General features: G+C 44.5%; 1 protein-coding gene across 1 annotated transcript in view; it reads left to right on the forward strand.

Moving 5' to 3' along the window:
- exoc4 (exocyst complex component 4) overlaps positions 1-20,160 on the forward strand; it is a 106,303-nt gene that overhangs the window by 59,258 nt on the left and 26,885 nt on the right. The window contains exons 12-13 of the mRNA XM_062382910.1: positions 8,444-8,546; positions 9,528-9,644. Coding sequence (XP_062238894.1) covers positions 8,444-8,546; positions 9,528-9,644 — 220 coding nt within the window. The remainder of the gene's footprint in view (positions 1-8,443; positions 8,547-9,527; positions 9,645-20,160) is intronic.

Genomic DNA, 20,160 nt, shown 5'->3' on the forward strand with positions numbered 1-20,160 from the left:
ATTAAAGCGGAAGAGGATATTGATATAATAGTCTGAACCTAAGATCATATAACATCAATGGAAATTCAGACTTTTGTATAATGCTGGAAATAATTGTCTCCACAATTTTATACTCCCACTTCTTTGTGTCATAATAACTGATCTTCACCACCCATTACAGACTCTCCCTGTTAAGATGGGAGTCCATTATAATTCCAGAAAGCTCAGTACTTACCATTCAGTTGACAGCAGAGACAGGCCATTATACAATATAAATTCATTCTTTTAGTGACAAACCTTCAGAAATATAAAAGATCCGGGCTACTGGAAATTTGGAGGCTTTGTTGTGAATGGGAATGAACCAGCGGTGGACAGGTTTGTAACCCCGCTGCTATGATTTCCTTGCCTAAGGCACCTTGCCAGGGAAACTGTGTGTCTTTGAAAGTAAGTTTCATTGGAGTGAGAGATTCTCAGAGCGCCGGATATGCACACAAGTGTTATTTTGAAAATGGGCAGCAGGCAATGATTCAGCAGTAAGCTGTTATTCAGCGGCATGCTGTCACTGAGCTTCATTTGACTCTAACAATAATAGTAACATACACAATTTGATTGAGATGATGACATGATTGGTTTCCTATACTTCCCTTTACTTCCAGACTTGAGGGCTCCATATTTGTGCACCTCTTTAAAATATATGATAGTTACCAGGTCCCAATGGCTTCTCTGTTGATTGGCTTCTTTGATGCTTTCACAGCAATTACATAACACACACATAGCTGCTTTTAATACAAAAAGAAACAGGAATATCACTTTCTAAATTATATGATTTGACTCAAATGCCCTAAATACCCAGTAACCGACGAGTAAAGGCTTTATGTGGCAGTTTAGAACAACATAGAATAGAGGTAGCATCTATCTGTGCACATCTGTACGGAGCATCTACACCGTATTCCCTTAATATACCTTGACTGCATTGCTCCCGGAGAAAAAGACTAATGAGAGAGATAGTCTCGGTTGGAATTAGAGGGAGATAAAGAGATGGAGGGTGGAGAGCCCGCTGTAGGAAGATGGAGGAGTAGGCCGGTAGCAGCAGTGCGCTGGTGATTTGTCTTTGAGACTCCATGGTGCTGGTGTTGGCAGCGTCAGCTAAACAAGGCCATCTCATTTCCTGTTGTCTGCAGGAAGCAGCTGTCTGCTAGCTCTACTACTGCTGCTGCTGCTACTCAGAGCCCCTGGTCATCAATCTCCCCTGTTTTAATTGGTCTGCACCACACTGGGACGGGCCAGTACACACACGCACACACACACACGCACACACACAGAAATAAATGTGCATGTAAGCAATAAATGTGTGAATTTGCACACACTTTGATTCACAGAATGAGCATCTGTTGCAAATATAAAGACTTACACCTGCTCACTACTATGTTAAGCACAGGTAACCCCTAATGAACATCACACTAATGTTCCTATATCTGCCCTGGTTTTACTCTTTAGCATTTCTTTAAGTCGAGCAGATTTAAAGTTCCTGCACTGTACAATAGAAAATACATTTATCCCTTTAATCGAGATGATTGATTTTATTAAATTTAGAGATTAATCATGGCTCCATCCTATTCCCTCCATTTCTGTCCCACTAAGCCGGTGTACTCAGCACCAGGACCCTAAAATCATGCAACAAAATGGAAGTCAGCCATCACAAATTTAGATCAACACACTTGTGCTTTTCCCCACTGTGACTCGCCACAAATCTTTTCGGCGAAACAGGTCTTATTCCCAAGAAAAACTACTGTGAGCCAATTCTACTGGTGTGAGATTCAGAGGAGATCGAGGAGGCTCGCTATAGTCTGTGGCGTCTGACAATTTTTATCATTGGATAATATTTCATTTTAAGAAAGAACTTTGAAATGCAGTTTCAAACAATTCAACAAATCCAAGAAACTGAATCAAGTTTTCCTAGGCATCATCCATCCAAACATTATTATATACAACTTTAAAGGTCGCTGGAGCCAATGCAGAGTCCACAGTCTATCAAAGAGCTGACAGATAAACCTACTGTCAATTTAAAGTCAGAATGCATCCAACCCCAATCTGCACATATTTGGACTGTGGGACCCAGAGTAACTGGTGCAAACACATGTAGACCCTGGCCCAACAGGGATTGCATCCCAAGTTTAATATCCATAAAACAAATCTATTATTGTCTTTCTGTGTGAAAAAGTCATTTTGAAATAATAGGAATGAATCAAGTCAATCCTCGGTAACAGTAATTAAGTAAGTCATCCATTATGTTCTGTACAGGGTCGATGGAGTTCTCTTTATTTTCTCATCAGGCTCACTCTCCAAGGGAAGATCCTGTATTATGGATCCCATTCATACCTGCTGTTGTAAGCATGTGGACACACACAGACACAGACACACACACACACACACACACACACACACACACACACACACATAATTTACATAATTTATCTTTGCACCTTCCCATCGCACATCTTTTTTAACACTCTCTCTTTTGTTCTCTTAGATAAACACATACAACCTCCCTATCCCTTGCGCACACACACACGTACACACATGCACGATCATGCACACGCAGACACACAGCATCATGGGCAAGAAGCAGGGTGTAAACAGGATGGAGTCTGGCAGAGGCGTGGGCGGGACTCGGAAACGACCATATGCATTTCACCAGGCAGTGATTTAAAAAAAACAGACTAGCACATCTAATCACACACAATACTGTCACATCAAAACACACACTTCTCCTCCCTACACACACATACACACACAAGCAAATCATGCACAGGTTTCAAGTGGTGCACACCAACTGGAATCTTTATTCTTCCTCCAAACCCTATTAAATCAGAAGAATAAAACTCAACTGGTCATGAAGCCTGAGCTGACACAGTGCCATCCAGTGGCAGCAGGTGGAAATTGCTGGAGAACATTCATCAGAAGTAAACACAGTTTTATTTTTCAAGCAATGCGTCTTTGGTGGCCATTCAGAGAAGTTCTCTTCCCCTCGTCCATCTCTTCAATGTTTCACTTTTTTAATGCATCGCTACAACTTGGTGCTGTGAAACCCCTTGAGCAGAGCTTTACATTCTGGGGTGTGACTCCATTAATTTAACACCGCTGTAGAAATAAGGAGGTAGTTTGTGTTGGGGGGGGGGGGGGGGGGGGGGGTTGTAATACTCCCAGAGAATCAATATTGAATGAGCAGTTGGATAACAATTAAAAGCTGCCGTTGTAGCATTTATTGTCCGGTCCGCTGAAATAAAAGCCAACGTCGGTCGTGCCATAAAACCCATTAGGTGTTCGCATCCATTAAAATCCTTTTTTTATGACTTTGAAATCTTCCCGAAGTGACGGGGCTGTGCCGGTGTGAATAACTGCATATAGAGGAGTCCCTCTCAGTGGCGTGAGTGATGTATTGACATGTGGCCGTGTGTTTTAGTGTTAATCCACGAGCGTGTGTGTGTGTTAGTGTGACAAAGACGGACTGATTGGGTATGTACACACACACACACACCGCCACTCACTCTCTCTCATCCCCTCTCAGTTGGTGGAGGTTCACCGTGTCCTGTCCTTGATGTGTGACGAGTCTTTACAGATCAAGCCTTCCCTCTCTTCGGCAGCAAGAAGAAAAAAAAAAGCATCAGAATTCACCGTAGCTGATGGATTCGTGCCTGAGGAGAATTCCGGGGGATTTAAAAATGCTGCGTCTCTAATCGATCTTAGCACACTCTTATTCCGCCGTCTTTCTTAAATCTTTGTCTTTATCCCATTTCTCTTTCGGCATCATTACGCCGCGGCAGCAGATAAAGATGGATGGTGGGATCCCAGCCCTTTCCATTTAAAGGAGCATTTGTTACCTCAGGTTTAGTTTCCAGTGGGAAATGAATCCAGAGCCGCTGCTATACAACATCTCAGTCCCTGTCTGTCATCATTTGTTTTCACTGCCGTAAAAAAAAAAAAAGAACCCAACTTAAACGTTTCCTGACTAATCAGAAAGCCATTAGGAAGCACCAGGTTCGCTCATTAGCCAAATCCCTGTTGGTATAAATACATTTAATTCCATTCAGGAGTGTTATTTCTCGACATACGTACACAAAGGGCATAGCATCTACAATTATCCCACCCCAGACCCTGGGCTCTGACATCTGTTTCCTAATGACAGATAATTACATGCTGTCAAATGCAATCATCTGCAGTTGCTGCTAAGAAACTGGGGTTTGGAGTGCGATTGGTGCAGCCATGTTGGCTCCAGAGGAGACAACACACCCTGAGGCGAGTGCGGGGACTCTATTGTACACCCCATTTGAATTTGAATATCAGTGTGTGTGTGTGTGTGTGCATTTGTGTTTGTGTGATGAGTTCTTGGCACCTGTGAGACTTGCAGTGAAAAGACATCTGAAGATGGGAACTGTTGCTTCCTGGCTCTGGGCTCGTGTGTGTGTGTGTTTGCTTAGTCAATGTTGTTTTGCCTTTTGGTTAGAAAATGACAATAAACTATTCATTACTCTGTTTGCGAAACATTTCTCTAAGGAAATAGAGGGATATTTTTTATTATTAAATGTGGATACTGTTTTCCTTATTGATTAATTCGACAGTTATTTCCTCCAAGTCTCTACTGCCAGAGATTTTTAAACAACCCACAGTGACACAGCAAAATTTAGAGAACTTTCACATATGACAAATATAGGAAAAGCAAAAGTATAACATTTTGAATTTTATAATAGTAAATCAACAAGATCCCAGTTGGTTTAGTTGTTTTGAGCACAGTTGTCAAAGCTAAAAAAAACATACCTGAGGTCGATCAATAATGCATTACCTCTTCACTGTGTTTGCACATTGAACATTATTTCGATATATACTGAATGTTTCTCATATTTTATGTTATAGATTGATGAAAATTTAATTGTTATGGATATTGTTTTTTTGCACATGTACATGTATACGCATAAGATCAGTGTGATGGAGCCCTGAGCAAATGTCCTTCTACTCAGATTGACAGGAACCTTTTATTTTCAGTCACTAAATCCCAAACTCTCTCTAGATCGAGTTGCCCTTTTAATGATCTCATTCAGATTCCCTTCCTGTCATTGACACCCACCAATACAACCTTTTGCCGCCTTCCCCCTGTTATTTTGAGGCCGGTAGGAAACGGTGTGTGAGAGAGGGCAGATAAGCAGATTATATAAGACCACTAGGATTTCACACACAGGGGCGAGTCCACACTGTGCCGCCGCCGCTGTGCCTCCGACGCGCCTCCACAGCATCAACCTCGGTGACTTGGCCGACACCTCCGCCGCGCGTACAGCTGCCATATGGTCGACTGCTGGGTTTTGTTGTCACCTGGCAACGGAACTGACATTGTTGCCGTCACATCGGGTCCAATTATAACAGCCTCGTAAGATGAAGTGGGCGCCATCACTGAATTCTTGTGGCTTTGAATGGATTGAAATCATCGTTTTGAATGAGTAGCCTAATGGTTTTTCGGGTAATGGAGGTTATTTTTCAACCGTTAAATTGGCTTTCATATAATAAGGTATGTCTGTGGAGAAAATTAAGCCTTTTACCCATACAAGTTGAGCTTGAAAAGACGTTTAAAGCATTTATTAAATATGATTTGACTGTTTACTCGAGAGTTCAGATTTGTTTAAAAAATAAAAATAAAAAAACGTTCCCACCGGTATTATAGAAAGGAGTCAGGCCAGACGTGTCAAGAGGCTTTTAAAATCAGGTCATGTTCGGATGTATCACGCAGGAGCTCATGATAACTGGCGAGAATGTCAATCCAGACGCATGTGAAGTCCAGCTCAGATGTAGCCTTGAGAGATTGAACGAGGCGAGCTCGCTGTCACTCTTTGGTGAGAGGTCAAGCGGTCGTACCATGTTTCTTGTGTGGGAGGCTCGGCTCAGGATCGAGTTGTTGTTTTCTCCTGCAAACAGCCTTGTGTAGCGCAGCCCGCCAAGAGAGCGCTCCTGCAAGTTTTGGTATCTGATTCATTCGGAGTTGAGACAAACTGAGGGTTTTGAATGTGTGCGTCAGTGTGTGTTTCCGTGTGTTAACGTGTTCGGTGTAATTTGTTATCGCCACCATCATCGTCACCAGAAGCTGTTGCTCTCTATACAGTGTGTCAGGAACATCAGGGCGGCAGATGTTGGGAAGATGCCGCTGTAATGACAATGAGCTTCCTTTCAGAATCCATTTAGAACTCTTCAAGCTCCTCTGTGCTTGGCTCCACGTTAATTCTTCTCAGATACAATATGAAACAATTCTTCAATAAAATGTCTAAAGGTAACTAGACTTATGTTTGTTTATTAACTTGTGGACTTTTTGCAATCTACCCACAGAAATCCAGTTTGGTCGCCTTTTCCATCTCTGCTATAACATCGGGTGACGTGGATAAAACTGATATAAATGAATCTGATTCGCGTCAGGGAGACTTTCATCAACTCCCATGATCTGTCGCTTCTTCAAGACTTTAACAAAGTAGCTCTTTTCTTCTTGTTTTGACGGAGGGACCCCCTTGTGGCCGAAGTGACAAATTGTATGTTTAAGTAGATGAATGATTTCTCTGAATCCTCTCACAGAACACTTTGTCACCAAACTTCACCCAACTGTAAGCATGTCAATTTGCTGACATGTGCCGACAGTACTTTTCACCCCAGTTCCCTCCGGCGAATCTTCCTGGAGGAACCCACGGGCTCAGACTCCCCTCATGAAGGTGCCTGCCGCTCCAGCTGGCCGTCGGGATTGACAAAGCCGCTTTTTACTGCCTCGTCCCTGCGCCATCACTCAAATGTTATCACCAACAAAACATAACATTTGTTATGTTTTGTTGCCTACAAAAATCCATCTGTGCTCACACGCTAACTTGAGGATCCATCATCCCGCCACTCGTATCGAAACAATGACAATAATGACAGCGCGAGATGGATCTCGGAACAAGGGCGACGCGCGTTCCAACCGGCAACTTTTGTCCCGAGATTGATTCCCAAAAAATGAAGTTGTCGGCAGAAGTTGTACATTTGTGTGTGTGTGTGGGGGGGGGGGGGGGGGGGGGCGTTTAAGTGCACACTGCATTTGTACAGAGAGGCTGTGTGTCTGGGCCTCCATTGTTTCCGGGAGCTTGACGGTTTTAATGAGGCCACGGTAGAGTTTCTCCCACTTAACTTTCTGTTGTGGTGGAGTTTCAGTGGGAATCAATGAAGGATTTAAAATAGGTTTGGGCTCCTCGCTCACTCTGTCTCGCTCTTGCTCTCTCTGACACAAGGATGAACGTATATCCCCCACACACACACACACTAGCACACACACACACTTGCCTCAGCTCTCGCCGACTAATTGGGCCCAGATGCTGAGTAGTGTGATCGTGCAGCTTTTGCCCTTTTTTTGTGTTAGGGTGAAAGTGTTTGTAAGTGTGTGCTTGTGCGTGCATTTGTATGCGTACGTACATGAATGCGTAACCAAATCAATCAGGCACCTTCACTGATCTATAGCTCTTGAGTCGACTGTGTCATTGCTTTTCTGCAAAGCTGCAGTGTCCTGGTCGTAGCTTCCACTTCCCTGAAGTGCAAACACGGTTTCCTAACACTTCCTCCTGCTGTTTTACAAATGGCCACGTCCAATCAAATCTCCTTTTAGAGTCATCTTTGTTGCTTCACTCCCTTCCCCTGCCCTCAGTTTTTCACCATTGTGTCACATAAAACAATTTTCTTGCACCTTTTTCTTCACGCTCCCCTCCCCTATACGTCCGGGTCATATATATCACAGGTCCTGTAGGTCAAAGAATTCTTTTTTGGAGGAGCTTTGATTTATTTGAGCATTTATTTGTGCTGAGCGCTTCAGGAGGCAGCCCACTGTTGCATGGTTCGCCCGGCGGTGTGTGAGAGACGAGGCCAGTGACCAATGATTCTCTGACAAACGACGTGTGCATGTGCCTCCACCAACCCATACATAACTGTCTGACCCCATCTGACCAACCAGAGACCAGCTTCTTGGGAGAATCCAAACAGAGTGTGCACTGAGCAACTGTAGCTCTCATTGTGTTTTATCATTAATGTCTAGAAACTACTTTTGCATTCGCATTTATTCTACCATATATATTTGTACAAGGTTTCCTTTACACACACATCCACTACAGTTGTTGCACACACTCACATCTGAGGGTTGCTTAGTTTAACTAAGGTCTGCATTAATGGCACTGAGCAGCTCCACTGGAGCCCTTATAGGTGCTCAAAGGCACCTTGAGAGCCACACTAAGCTTTTCACAATGAGTCCCCACAGGAGATCTTGCCCTTCTAGGCGATACTGAGCCCACTGATGCAAAGTGTTGCTGGTCAGAAGCTTGTGTCTCATTTCAGTGGTGAATTAACCTCCGTTCACAGCTGCTGTTGTCAGTGTGTGTTCTCTGATCTGATGTGTGTTTGCCTCCATTGTTCTGCCCAGATTCATTCAGGAGATAGAGATGAACATGGGGCCAGGCCAGGCCAAGCAGTGCCAGCTCCGAGCTTTCCTCACCTACTACATCAACGACCTCTTTCTCAACCAGGTTAGTGAAATGACAAAGTGAAGCGCTCTCCAGCAGAGTCGACTATCTGCATTCAAAGAAATGTTTTAAGCTGCTTTTTGACATGAACTGAAACTCTGAAATTATCAAAAATAATACAAATTATGCAAAGACGACAAGATAGCTAGAGAGATTAGAGAGCTATTGGTGAGGTCCATTGCCAGTGTCAATGTGCCGTAACAGAATAACTGATCTCCGTAAAGGAATAACTACTTTCCATCCTGCCTCTGCATGCTGCACCACGCCTCACCTGAACACTTCATTGTTAATGCGTCTGAGCAAAGACTCACCTGCTGCGTTCTTCCTTTATGCCAGACAATCTCTGGAGGATGTCCCGCACTTCATGTCTGAAAACGGCTTTATTGGAACATGTTTGCTTTCCTATAAAATACCAATTGCAATTATTAAAAACCTCAATAACAGATTGATTTTAATTGTATGTTAAAATAAACAGTGCTCTTTTAATTATACTGTCACTGAAAGCCTCAGTCTGATCTTGTTATATTAGAAAATTCCTCTGATGCAGTTTCCAGGCTCCTAGTCTTAAAAAAATCAATTGACCTGGAATTGAATGTTCCGTTGTACCCCCTCAGGGTTTCTTTGATCGAACCAAAAAAACTCCACAACGGCATAGTGCCAGTGACAATTGTATTACTTAATCTTCTCAATATAACCTTAATAGAATACCTGTTCTTACCCAACCGCGCGCGTCCGGAGTGCACGGCTTCCCAGCGGAATGGCCAGAAGGCAGATGTCAAATGAAATGTCAGATCTGAACCAAGAAAAATACACGAGGCAATAAAAAGTGGAGAAAGAAAATACAAGGGCAGTAACTGAGTGGTTCTTTCAGAGAAGGTTAGACAACTGTAGCTTGACTCCCAGTGGACGGCAGTGTGGTGTAGGTGTGTGTCTCCTCGCTGCCTCTTATCCTTTTGATACACACTTCTTTCACCGAATCATTAGGTGCGGACAGAGATCAACAAGGACATCGAGACAGTGAGCAAGACGGCCGACCCCTTGAAGATCCTTGCCAGCGCCGATACCATGAAGGTTCTGGGCGTCCAGAGACCCCTGCTGCAGGTGAGGAATGTCCAAAGCATTCATAACACAACTATAGACTTACAGCGAGGGAACACGAGGCAGTAAAATTCAATATCACTGGGTATCTACTACACTGTGTCCTTTCTGCCATAAGTTGATGTCTATAGTTTGGGAAGTTTCCTTAGTTTAAATAGTACAGGCTTAGTACACGGGATGTGCACAGCCTTCAACTTGTATTGACACAAATTCACACACATAGGATTTGTGTGTAGTGCATCCAAATGTCAGCAGTTAGAGAGGTTTAATAAACAATCGCACAACCTGTTTGTTTCACAATGTTTCCCCTCTGTTCAATGGACTCACTGGAGTCTGCACACCTTGCAGTTCTCTGTGATCTCAGCTGGTTCAGGGGAACACACACCCTTTCATCCTCTCTTTCTATTTCAGATAATTATTCCCATCGCAAAATCTATTTCACAAGATCATAATTGTTGCTGCAATATTATTACATTTTTTTGTAGTTTGCAGCTTTTACAAAAGAGTGGTTCTATATGTAACCACACACACACACAAACACAAAAGTATTGGGTTGGGTTCACTGCAGGTTCACTGTGCTTGTGCTCATTGTTGGGATGTCTTTCTTCTCTCTGTCTGGTGCAACCTGTGTGTTTCTGTTCAACAATATTTGTCTCTACATGCAGTTTCCTCCTTAGTTCTAGTAGTATTTTGTGATACACATTTTGGTTTTGTGTACTGGTAAATATTGTGTTAACTCAATAACACCCTCTGCGCTCTGTAACTCATTGACAGTACTGTTTCTAATTTGGTCCTTTCTGGTAAAAGTACTGGATTCAGTACCCGACCTTACCGATGCATTGAGATATCCACATTTGAATATGCATTTAAGATACATTTATTGGTCCCACACACATGCACACACACACAACATGCAAATGGGGGGAAATTTGTTCTCTGCTTTTGTCCCATCTGGTGAACACAGGAGGACACACAGAGCAGTGGGCAGCCTTGCACAGTGCCAGGGGGGCAGGTGTTAGGGGAGAAAGGTGCCTTGCTCAGGAGCACTTAGACAGTGGGGTGGGGTAGGCACTTAGACGGGTGTGGAACAGATCCAGGTGTTGTCCGTCCTGGTATGTTTTTGTGTTGCTAGTCCACCACCTCTCCCATTTTGCCACCCCAACACAAACATCCAGATAAATTGCAAATGACAACTGCTCAACTTAGCAAAGAGCTGGAGCCATTACAGAAAAAGATTTTCTATTGTCTGCCTCATTGACTGCACCATATTTAACCACAGGCTCATCGTGCTAATTTTGGCAGCCTCTCTTATCCAAAACAGGCTCATGGCAGGTTGAGGATTACAGCAGTGCCGGTGTCAAGATCCAGGCAGCTGGCAAGATTTCTCCATGTCCCAGTTGTCAGATACTCTTGATGATTGGTGGAGTTTGACTCTCTGTCTGCAATATTTTGGAAATTGACGTTTCACATGCAAACATATCTTTTTTTTTACACGTCTATGTGTGTGATGTGTGTGTGTGTGTTGTCCGTGCAGTTGTCAAGGAAGACGGGTGTCCCAGAGAGGTAGTTTGTCTGCGATGTGGGTGTTTGTGTAGCGGGAACCTGGCTATATGATTGTCAGTGAGTAGGTGTGTGTGTGTGTGTGTGTGTTTCTCCTGCGTTTTGTGGTGTGTTTGTTTCTGTCAGAGCCTTCCTGTCTGCACGCCTGCTTCTCTCACAGGGAGGGAACAGCGGTGGCAGTTCATTACGGCGAAAGAGACCGTGGGCGTTGGGAGTTCAGCAGGGTTTGTTTACAGCTCGGGCCCCTCCTTAACGAGGAGTGCAGCATCTTGCTAATTATGCTGCTGTGGCTAATGAGCCTTTCTGCTGATAGTGGGGAGTGCAATAAAACACTTCTTTTGTCCTTTTTTTTAATTGGGCTAAATAAAAGAGCCTTTCGCTCTCCTTCTCCTGCCGTGCACGTCGGTGGGTCAGGATGGCATCTGCGTGTGTTTCCGATACCGGGCATGCACTGTGTTCCTAGCCACATGCGACTGTTTTCCCACCTGTGTGTTTGTGTGTGGATGTGTTTGTGCGCTCGAAATGAGAAACTTCTCCCTGGTTTCTTTGATGGTCTTCATCTGCGGTGTCACAGTCGTGAAGTTTTATTCGTTTCGATAAAGGGGATTTTCATCCGTTTCATCCAGGAAGTGTAAACTAAAGTAGCTTCTTGAAGCAGGTTTACATCAAGTTATTTACATCAGGAGCTTCCCATCAGCCAGGTGGTGAATCTATCTCCACTCCGACTGCAATGGATAATTAAAAATCATAGTGACGGTCCTATAAAATGGTTTGCTGAACCTACCGATAATTGAGCAGATGTGGATGAGTGTGTCCATGTGTGTCTATATATCTTTGAGCGAGGCCATGTTTGTGTGCGTGTACTGTATGTGCTCCCTTTTAAGTGCAATGGTACTCTCTGTGCCAGGTGTTATCAGAGACAGACACACACCACTGGCATCAGAACCAGCACGGCTGACAGGAGAGAGAGAGAGAGAGGGACAGAGAGAGAGAGAGAGAGAGAGAGAGCTCAATATTGCTACAGCACATTAAACACCCTCTCTCGTACACCTTGGCTGCAGCCGCATACAGGGAAACCATAGGGGAGCACATTTTATAGTCGCATCTGCTCTCAGCAGCCATTGAAGCACACATTAATGCGTGAGATAGTTTGAACTGGGGGAAGACATTAGCGTTTAGCATGTGCGGTTTTGTCTCTTCTGGAATGGAGCTGAGGAGATCGGAGCCAAACAGAGATTTAATAGCACACACGCACATGCCGGTGCACAGTTAGACTTTTTCAAGACTCGCGTACAAACACCAAAGCCTCGCTGCTGCTTACAATATTTACCAAAACAGTATTCATATCACTTCCTGACCCTCAGTTATACGATACAGGACAGGGGTTTATATCTCTGCTACCCCCTTGAATATTTATGGTTATGTTTCCATAGCATTAAGGATTGGAGTGGACGCAATGTTATTAAATACATTCATGTTATATGAATTATTTAACCTTTGTCAGTGATATCTCACCAGCAGGAATATGGTAAAAAATGAATTTGTGAAAACACTGCACCGGGGTCAAGGTGAATAAGACGCCTCAGGTTTCAACAGCAGCAATGCACATGCAATCTGGGCTCGGGGTTAATAAGTAATATATTGATACGGGCAGTGATTTGCCTATCACTATGCACCAGGCATGTCAAATACTGCATTTATCATATCATGTACATATATTACGTAATAATGATGTGATTATGGGCCTGACACCGGCTATATATTGTCCACCCTGAGGACGAGATAACGGATGACGGGGACAGTATATATTTCATTGGGAAAGGTTAACGTCCATTCATGTGTCTGTGCGATAGCATAGGCTGAGCTGATAAGGCTCCAGAGGAGTCGTGGTGATAGGATAAAGAGACGGGCCGCGAACCTAAGGCATCTTTATGTTTCTGCTCATTTGATATCTGGCTTTCGTTCCTGGCGTCTTTGCTTCTCTCCATCTTTCATCTGTTGTTGCTACATGTCTGTCGTTTCTTGCGTTGTTTTTCAAGGGACACACAAACCCACATGCTGTAAGCCCAAGCAGTGTGCCCCCCCTGCTATCTGTCCAGCTTTGGTGTTGCCACTGATTGATTCATTTAATTAGAGCGAGATCGAGGGAACAGGGGTGGAGGGAGAGAGAGATGGGGGAATAGAAGAGAAGAAGAAGAAGGTAGGATAGGGAGGGTATGGTCACTCTGCTGGATAGCCCTGGAGATTGGCTCCATTAATCTTGGTAGAAGTCGTGTCCCCTTTCCACACTCACTCGCTGACACACTAACATACAAGCAAATACACACAACGTGTGCATGCAGCTTCACACCAGTGCAATGGGACAAAGTGTCTGAAACAACAAATAGGTGACCGGGGTTCTCTCTCCTGAAGACAGCGCTGTTGAGCCACCTGCAGTCCCACCTCTGAGTTTCACTCTATTGTTTAATTCTGCTCACATAATTCATCGGGCAACACTGCACCATACAATTCACATAAGCTCTTTCTTTTCAGTATTTTATAGCACCTCCATCAATAGTTCTTTTTCTGCATGCAGAGTGGTGACAGCCGGTGGTCAGAAGTATTAAGATTTTTGGGTTGTCAGTCCTGCATCAATCTGTTTATCCATCTGTTCCTCCATTTGATGTCTCCTTTAAAAATTAAAAAATCTGTTGAATTCAAGGATGAACTGATTAGAATTTTGTGGTCAAGGGTCAAAGGTCAACTCACTGAGACCTTACAAAACAACTTGTTGGACTAGTCTTCCCTTGAGGGAATATTTCAAAATTTGGTACAAAGGTTTACTCGAACTTAAAGAAAGTGATTTTGGTGATCAAATCAAGGTCACTTTGTCCTTGTGTTCTTGTGAATGTGATATGTAAGAGAATGTCATGACTTTTGCCATAAACATTCACTTGGACTCAAGAGTGACTTGATTAAAGGTTGGAAGTCAAGGTCACTGTGACCTGTTAGACTCACTGATGAGCTGATTGGATTTAGGAGCTCATAGGACAAAGGTCAATGTCACGGTGGCCTCACAAATCCTGTTTTTGGCCCCTTGAACACGATTTCTCTGCTTTGAGAGAATTGGTTTAAATTTGAAATGGAACTGATTCGGTTTCAAAGGTCACTGTGACCTCATGAGTCTGAAACTACACTTGAAACTACACAGCTCTGTGTGTTCTTGGGTACAGAGTAAGTAAGTGTCCTTGCTTCTGTTATTCATGCCTGGGCAGAACTTGCTCCGGAGCCGTGTAACGACTGAATTCTTTTCCTCGCCGTCAGCATGCAGATGCACTCACCGTATTGCCAGATACGTTCCGCTAACAATGGCCTGCTAATGATGTTGACCTTTTGAATTTCCCATTCACATGGAGCTTCGTGAGGAGAGGAAGGTGGAAGCAGACACGTGTTGCTTGTTCATGCACGCACCCCGCACATCCACCTTCCAGCAGCCGTAATGACACTGACCTTTTTATTTGCGATGATGTGTGGGCTCTGTTTATGTGCAGGGGGCTGATCGCTTCCTGTTGATTGGCTCCCCGCTGCCCCCTCTCCCCCCCAACAATCACCCCGGCATCACGCACGAACACGCATATGCATACACAACGGATTACAGCTTGGCGGCGGTGGGGGCCGGCTTGTCTCCCAACGCCCAGATCCCATCAACAGACCCGGCAATCACAAGACAATACACCTGTTAGCTGAGGCAACCATTGCCCGGTGATTGGAACTTAAGTGGGAGGAAGGAGGATATTAGGGTGGTTTGTGTACACATGCACATGGACAGAAACACACACACACACAGATGCACAACAGAGAGACACGCACCATTTACATCTCCACACACAACGTGGCGTCTGCTAGAGATTTTTTGATTTTGTTTTCTCATCTTGGCCTCGAATGATGTCCGGTTTTTGTGGGAAGAAGTTTCCTTACTTTTCATTGCTTGCTTTCTCGGTTGCCATAGTTGAAGACAATAGCAGTCGCCCATCCTTCAGCAATTTATCATTGTGATTCTATATTCTTCTTATCATTCTGAGTATTGTTTTTGTTTCATCGAAAATTTTAAATGTACACGCATCTGTAGGAAGTTTAAAAAGAATAGAATCTGGCATTGGAATAATCACCATCAATCAATCATATATAACAATATACATTGTGCGTTGATATTGTGTCTGTTTGCTCCGGTACTAGAAGTCGTCACTTTTTTTGATTTTTCTATTACATCCACTGAAATCCTGAGAAATTCTACGGCTTTATTTTTCCCGGAGTCTCACTCACCTCAAAACCTCCTTCCTGCGCCCCCCCCCTTCTCCTGCAGTGCTCGAGGTGCAACCATCCCCACCACCCACCTTCGCCTGGTTATCTCCCACCAAACACATGTACTCCCGAGGCGCGTGCCCAGCTGCCCTGAGCCTCCAACCTGCCTGCGTGTTCACGCCCTCGCAAACGCGACGACGTGCTCTTTGTTTGGGCTGTTTGTGTACGGCGGGGGGTCCAAAAGTCTGGGACCGCGTCGCCCATTCAAAATGCTCTCAGACTTTTGGACCCTCCCACTGTGTATCGGTGTAACAGCTATATATTTTAATAATAATGAAAGTGGGTTTGCTTGTCTGTGTGCGTGTGTAGTGACAGAGCGAGCATTTAGATGAGCGGAGAAAAAACAGCCCGAGCCGCCGCAGCCTGAGGTAGTCCAGCTTCCCAGCAGGCAGCGCTAACGCTGACAGACTCTCTGTGTATAACGAGACATAATCTTTGCCTTTGGAGTGAGTGAGTTAGAGCGAGAGCGATAGAGAGAGAGAGAGGGGGAAGTTGAAATGTCAGCTCTACCGCAAACATGCCCGATGGTTTGAAGGAACGAAGGTTCTGGCTGTGGGCGCCTGATAAAAGTTCCTGTCTGAATTTTTAGAGGCAGCTTGGTGCTTCTGAATTTGCAAATGACTTGTCTTTGTGTCGAAGGGAGTACACACATTGTTTTGTGTGTCTGTGTCTGCGGCACGTATCTGTGTGTGTGCGCTAACACAATGGCTCCAGATGGGCCTAATGGAGCACTGAGAGGAACATACACCCCGCTTAGAATGCATTAAACTACATTATAATCTGTCTTTTACTCTCTCAAACTTCTATTCACTCACACACACACATCACTAAAGGCCTTATTCAGCTCTTGTGATAAATTATTCATAATAATTGCTTAGTAGTAAGTGATAGATAACTTCATGAAATGGCAAAGACATCCAGCAGAGGGCTGCGTAAAAACATCGAAACACTAAGATGTTCATGGCATGATGGGTAAAATTGACTTTGTGGTCTCCGTGGGGGAATTAAGTGGTGAATCTGAACTCCTGGGTGATTTACACAGAAGCCCCACATTTCACCCTGCATCTGTGTTTTGTGCGTGGGTGTGAACGGGGAGTGTATGGAAGCCCGTCTGTAATCAGCCAAGTGTGATATTGCTCCTCATTTCTCAATTAGAACACTTACAAGCACCAGATTAAAGCTCTGCATCCGAAGCGATGATGGCGAAGTTGAAAGCAAAACAAGATTTGTGTAATAATTACTTGGTTTTGTCCGAGCCTGAAGCTGTGGACTCAGGATCAGTATTCATTTCATAGTAATATGTTGCTTTTGTTGTACTCTGAGCATCACAGTATCAGTATTAGCTTTAGTTCCTCTTGCAGTAAATGTATCTTTTAGGGTATCCAACAAAAAGGTTGCATTGGATTTAATTCACCTCAGATTTAGCCCAGACACATATATAATGGATAAGCTTGTTATTACATGCACTTGATTAGAGTTCACAGTTTAGAAGTCCTTTATTTCATATCTTAAAACTAAAATTCTACTTTAAAACACAAAGAAAGGCAGTGGTCTATAGTGGTCTACTGATGTCCCTGAATGAAAACCCATGAGAGGCAATGGGGGGCGGGGGGTGGGCCACTTCTGTTTCAGTGACATTATGCCCATTTGGGAAGACAAAAGCGCTCAGTTGTCGGAGCTTAAACCAACTCGAACACAACCCTGCCCACACGCGCACACACATGAAGCGGCGTGTGTCTTGGTCGAGCTGGCACAAGCGCGAGGGCCATCCGGTGTGTGTCGGGGGAGTCTTCTGGAGCGCGGCTCAACGCTGACTTTGATGAATGATCTGTCAAGACAATGTCCCACTCATGACCAGCTCCCCTTTACCCAGGAGACGGACAGCCTGTGTGTGTGTGTGGGTGTGGGTGTGAGTGTGAGTGAAAGAAGGGGGAGACCGAGGTTGTCTCTGCATGTGTTCTTGTTGATGTGTGGGTGTGTGCAGCTGCGTACACGTAGCGCTGAGTGCGTATTCTTTTTTTGGCATCCCTCGATTACACGTGTGTGAGCGGCGTGGCGGCGGCATTACACGAGTCAGCGGTTTGAGGTCAGGGCGTTAAACACTCTGACCCCGGCACGACCTTCAGGGGCCACCCCTCCATTTTAATGGGGAAATCCGTGATCCGTTTCCCCCCCCCCCCGCCTCCACTTCGACACCTCAGAAAACACATTACAGAGACCGGGTGAGGCTGACTGACATTAAGTTAGTTTTGTTTGTGTAGCGGTGAAGTTATTTCAGGTCACTTTCTCATAGAGCAAGTCTGGACTGTTTCCCTTTACAGTGTTATTTACAGACACCCACCAGGACCTTGGCAATGAAACAACATTTACTCACATAATCCAAGTGAGCCTGTGTAAAAAGATTATTCCTCCTTTTTATCTTTGGTTTCTACCTCAGGATGACGCTTTGCATGAACAAGTAAACACAGAGTTTTAGGTATCACACCCCTGCACTATTACTGTATTAACCCCATTCCCCCCCCGCGTTTTGCCTTTTTTCACTCCCTCCACAAAAGGAAGCGACTACTTTTAGCACCGGCTCAGCTCCGGGTGCTCTCTGTACTGATGACCGTGCATTAACAGCCTTTTTTCTGCTGAGGCGCCAGTCTGAGTGCTAGCGCTGCCTTGTTGCTGTCATTAAACCACTTTGGACCGCGGCCTTCATTTCACTCTTAGCAGCGGCAGTTTACCCCAGCGAATTCTGCCATCCCTTCACAACACCCGGGTCTAATTTCCCCCCCGATGACTGTGCCTTTTTTTTTTATGTGGTAATGATGGGTAAAGAGTAGAAGCAAAGTGCAGCCAAGCCCAGTTTTAGGGGTAAATCCACACCGTGAAGTGGAATTACGAGATAAATATGGGCACAGAAAGTCGACCTTTAACGATAGACATAGACAGAGAAGCCTCCATAGGGCAGGTTGTCTCCTATGGAACAGTTCCCTCCACCACTCGCAGCCCTCCCTCTCTCAGTCTGTACCCTTGATTACTTTTTAATGATTTCTGCAGCCTAAGACAAATGGCTGTGTTAAATGAGCAGAATTAGACGAGGGAGCTGAGTGCAGGAGCATTCGTTAGAGCAGGAGTAATGGATCGGGCAGCCATTGTTTACTCTCCTTCATTCACTGACTTGGCCTGATATTGAGCTCAATGTCCCTAAAGAAGGGACGGCAACAGTGGAGGAACACTGTTACGATTTGTCCGACACACTAACTTTCTTACAATAGCATGTTAGGGTAAAGTTGTCCAGACGTAAGAAGTAAGAAAATGGCTAGTGTCATGCATTGTGCTGAAGTGGCCCTGAGCTTCCGACTGAATTCTTCACAGCCTGACTTTACAACCTGACCTGACCACATCAAATGAAAACATACCTTCAGGTACCAATAAAGAATCATATTATTTTCACTGCATTATCACCGTAGAAATTGGCAGCAATGTCATCGCCGCTTAAATTTCTTTTTGCCATCAGCAGCGGAGGAAGCTGCTGCCTGAGCTCCACTAACAGCTCGCCCTCCTGCAGGGTCTGTGTATTTCTCCCTACCCTGGCAGGCATGGACAATAAAGGGTGTTCCCTTGGCAGAGACGTGGCCTTGGTTAGCACTCCATGGGCATGGGCACTGCTATGGATCATTACTTCCCTCAGTAGAGTGGCTCCTGTATGTGAGTGTGTGTGTGTGTGTGTGTGTGTGTGTGGGCAAATGTGTGCGTGTGCATGCCTTGCTCGCCTGCGTGTGACAGAATGAGTGAGGGGGAAACTGAAACGCAGAAAGAGCTATTAATATTAATATCATTCTATCACATCAGGGTTCCTTCCATATTTTTTGAAGATCAATTACAGTCACTACTGCCCCCTATAGTCTTTGCAGACACCATGGCAGCGAGCTGCTGGCCCTGGATATAATGGAACTTTTAGAAAAATGAATTATTGATGATAAAATAATAGAGATTATACTTGAACCTTCAGCATACAGACTAGTATGTATGAAGTCTACTTCTCTGGGACTTATTTTATTAATATCATATCTCATTTTGTACTTTTAATCATGACCATTTGTCGGAGTAATGATGCTGACTCTAGTGGATCCTCAGGTTGCCTCTATTCTGTGGCTCTTCTCGCTGCACTACACTCCTGCAGTTGTTTGCATCTAACACAGGTGACTTCCGTTTTATTAATCTCTGACAAAGCTACACGTTTTTTCCCATTTCACTCCTCAAGGACGCGGCTCCATACGTTTGCATAGCGACCTGTGAGCTGAATAAACCATGAATTATGAATAGAAATCACGTTTTTAATATTCCCGCTCTGCACACCTTTGTATGGGATGACTCTGCTCTGAACACAGCTCTGCTTTTGTAGTGGCAGCAAGTTTCATAGAGGGTGCTGCCAGAATAATAGCAAGTTATCACTGTTATTAGAGATTTAGGATAGATTGGTTAAGTGCTAGTAGCAGACAAACTGGAATGCGCTGAGGTGTAATCTCATTTAACAGCTCTTGATTTGCGTAAAGGTGAGTGTTTTGGAAACTTTGCACTCCGTGTGTTATGTGCGAGTGTGTCTGGGGATGTGAAGCCGCTCCGCTGT

Source organism: Platichthys flesus, chromosome 23 (genome assembly GCF_949316205.1).
Source record: "Platichthys flesus chromosome 23, fPlaFle2.1, whole genome shotgun sequence".
NCBI lineage: Eukaryota > Metazoa > Chordata > Actinopteri > Pleuronectiformes > Pleuronectidae > Platichthys > Platichthys flesus.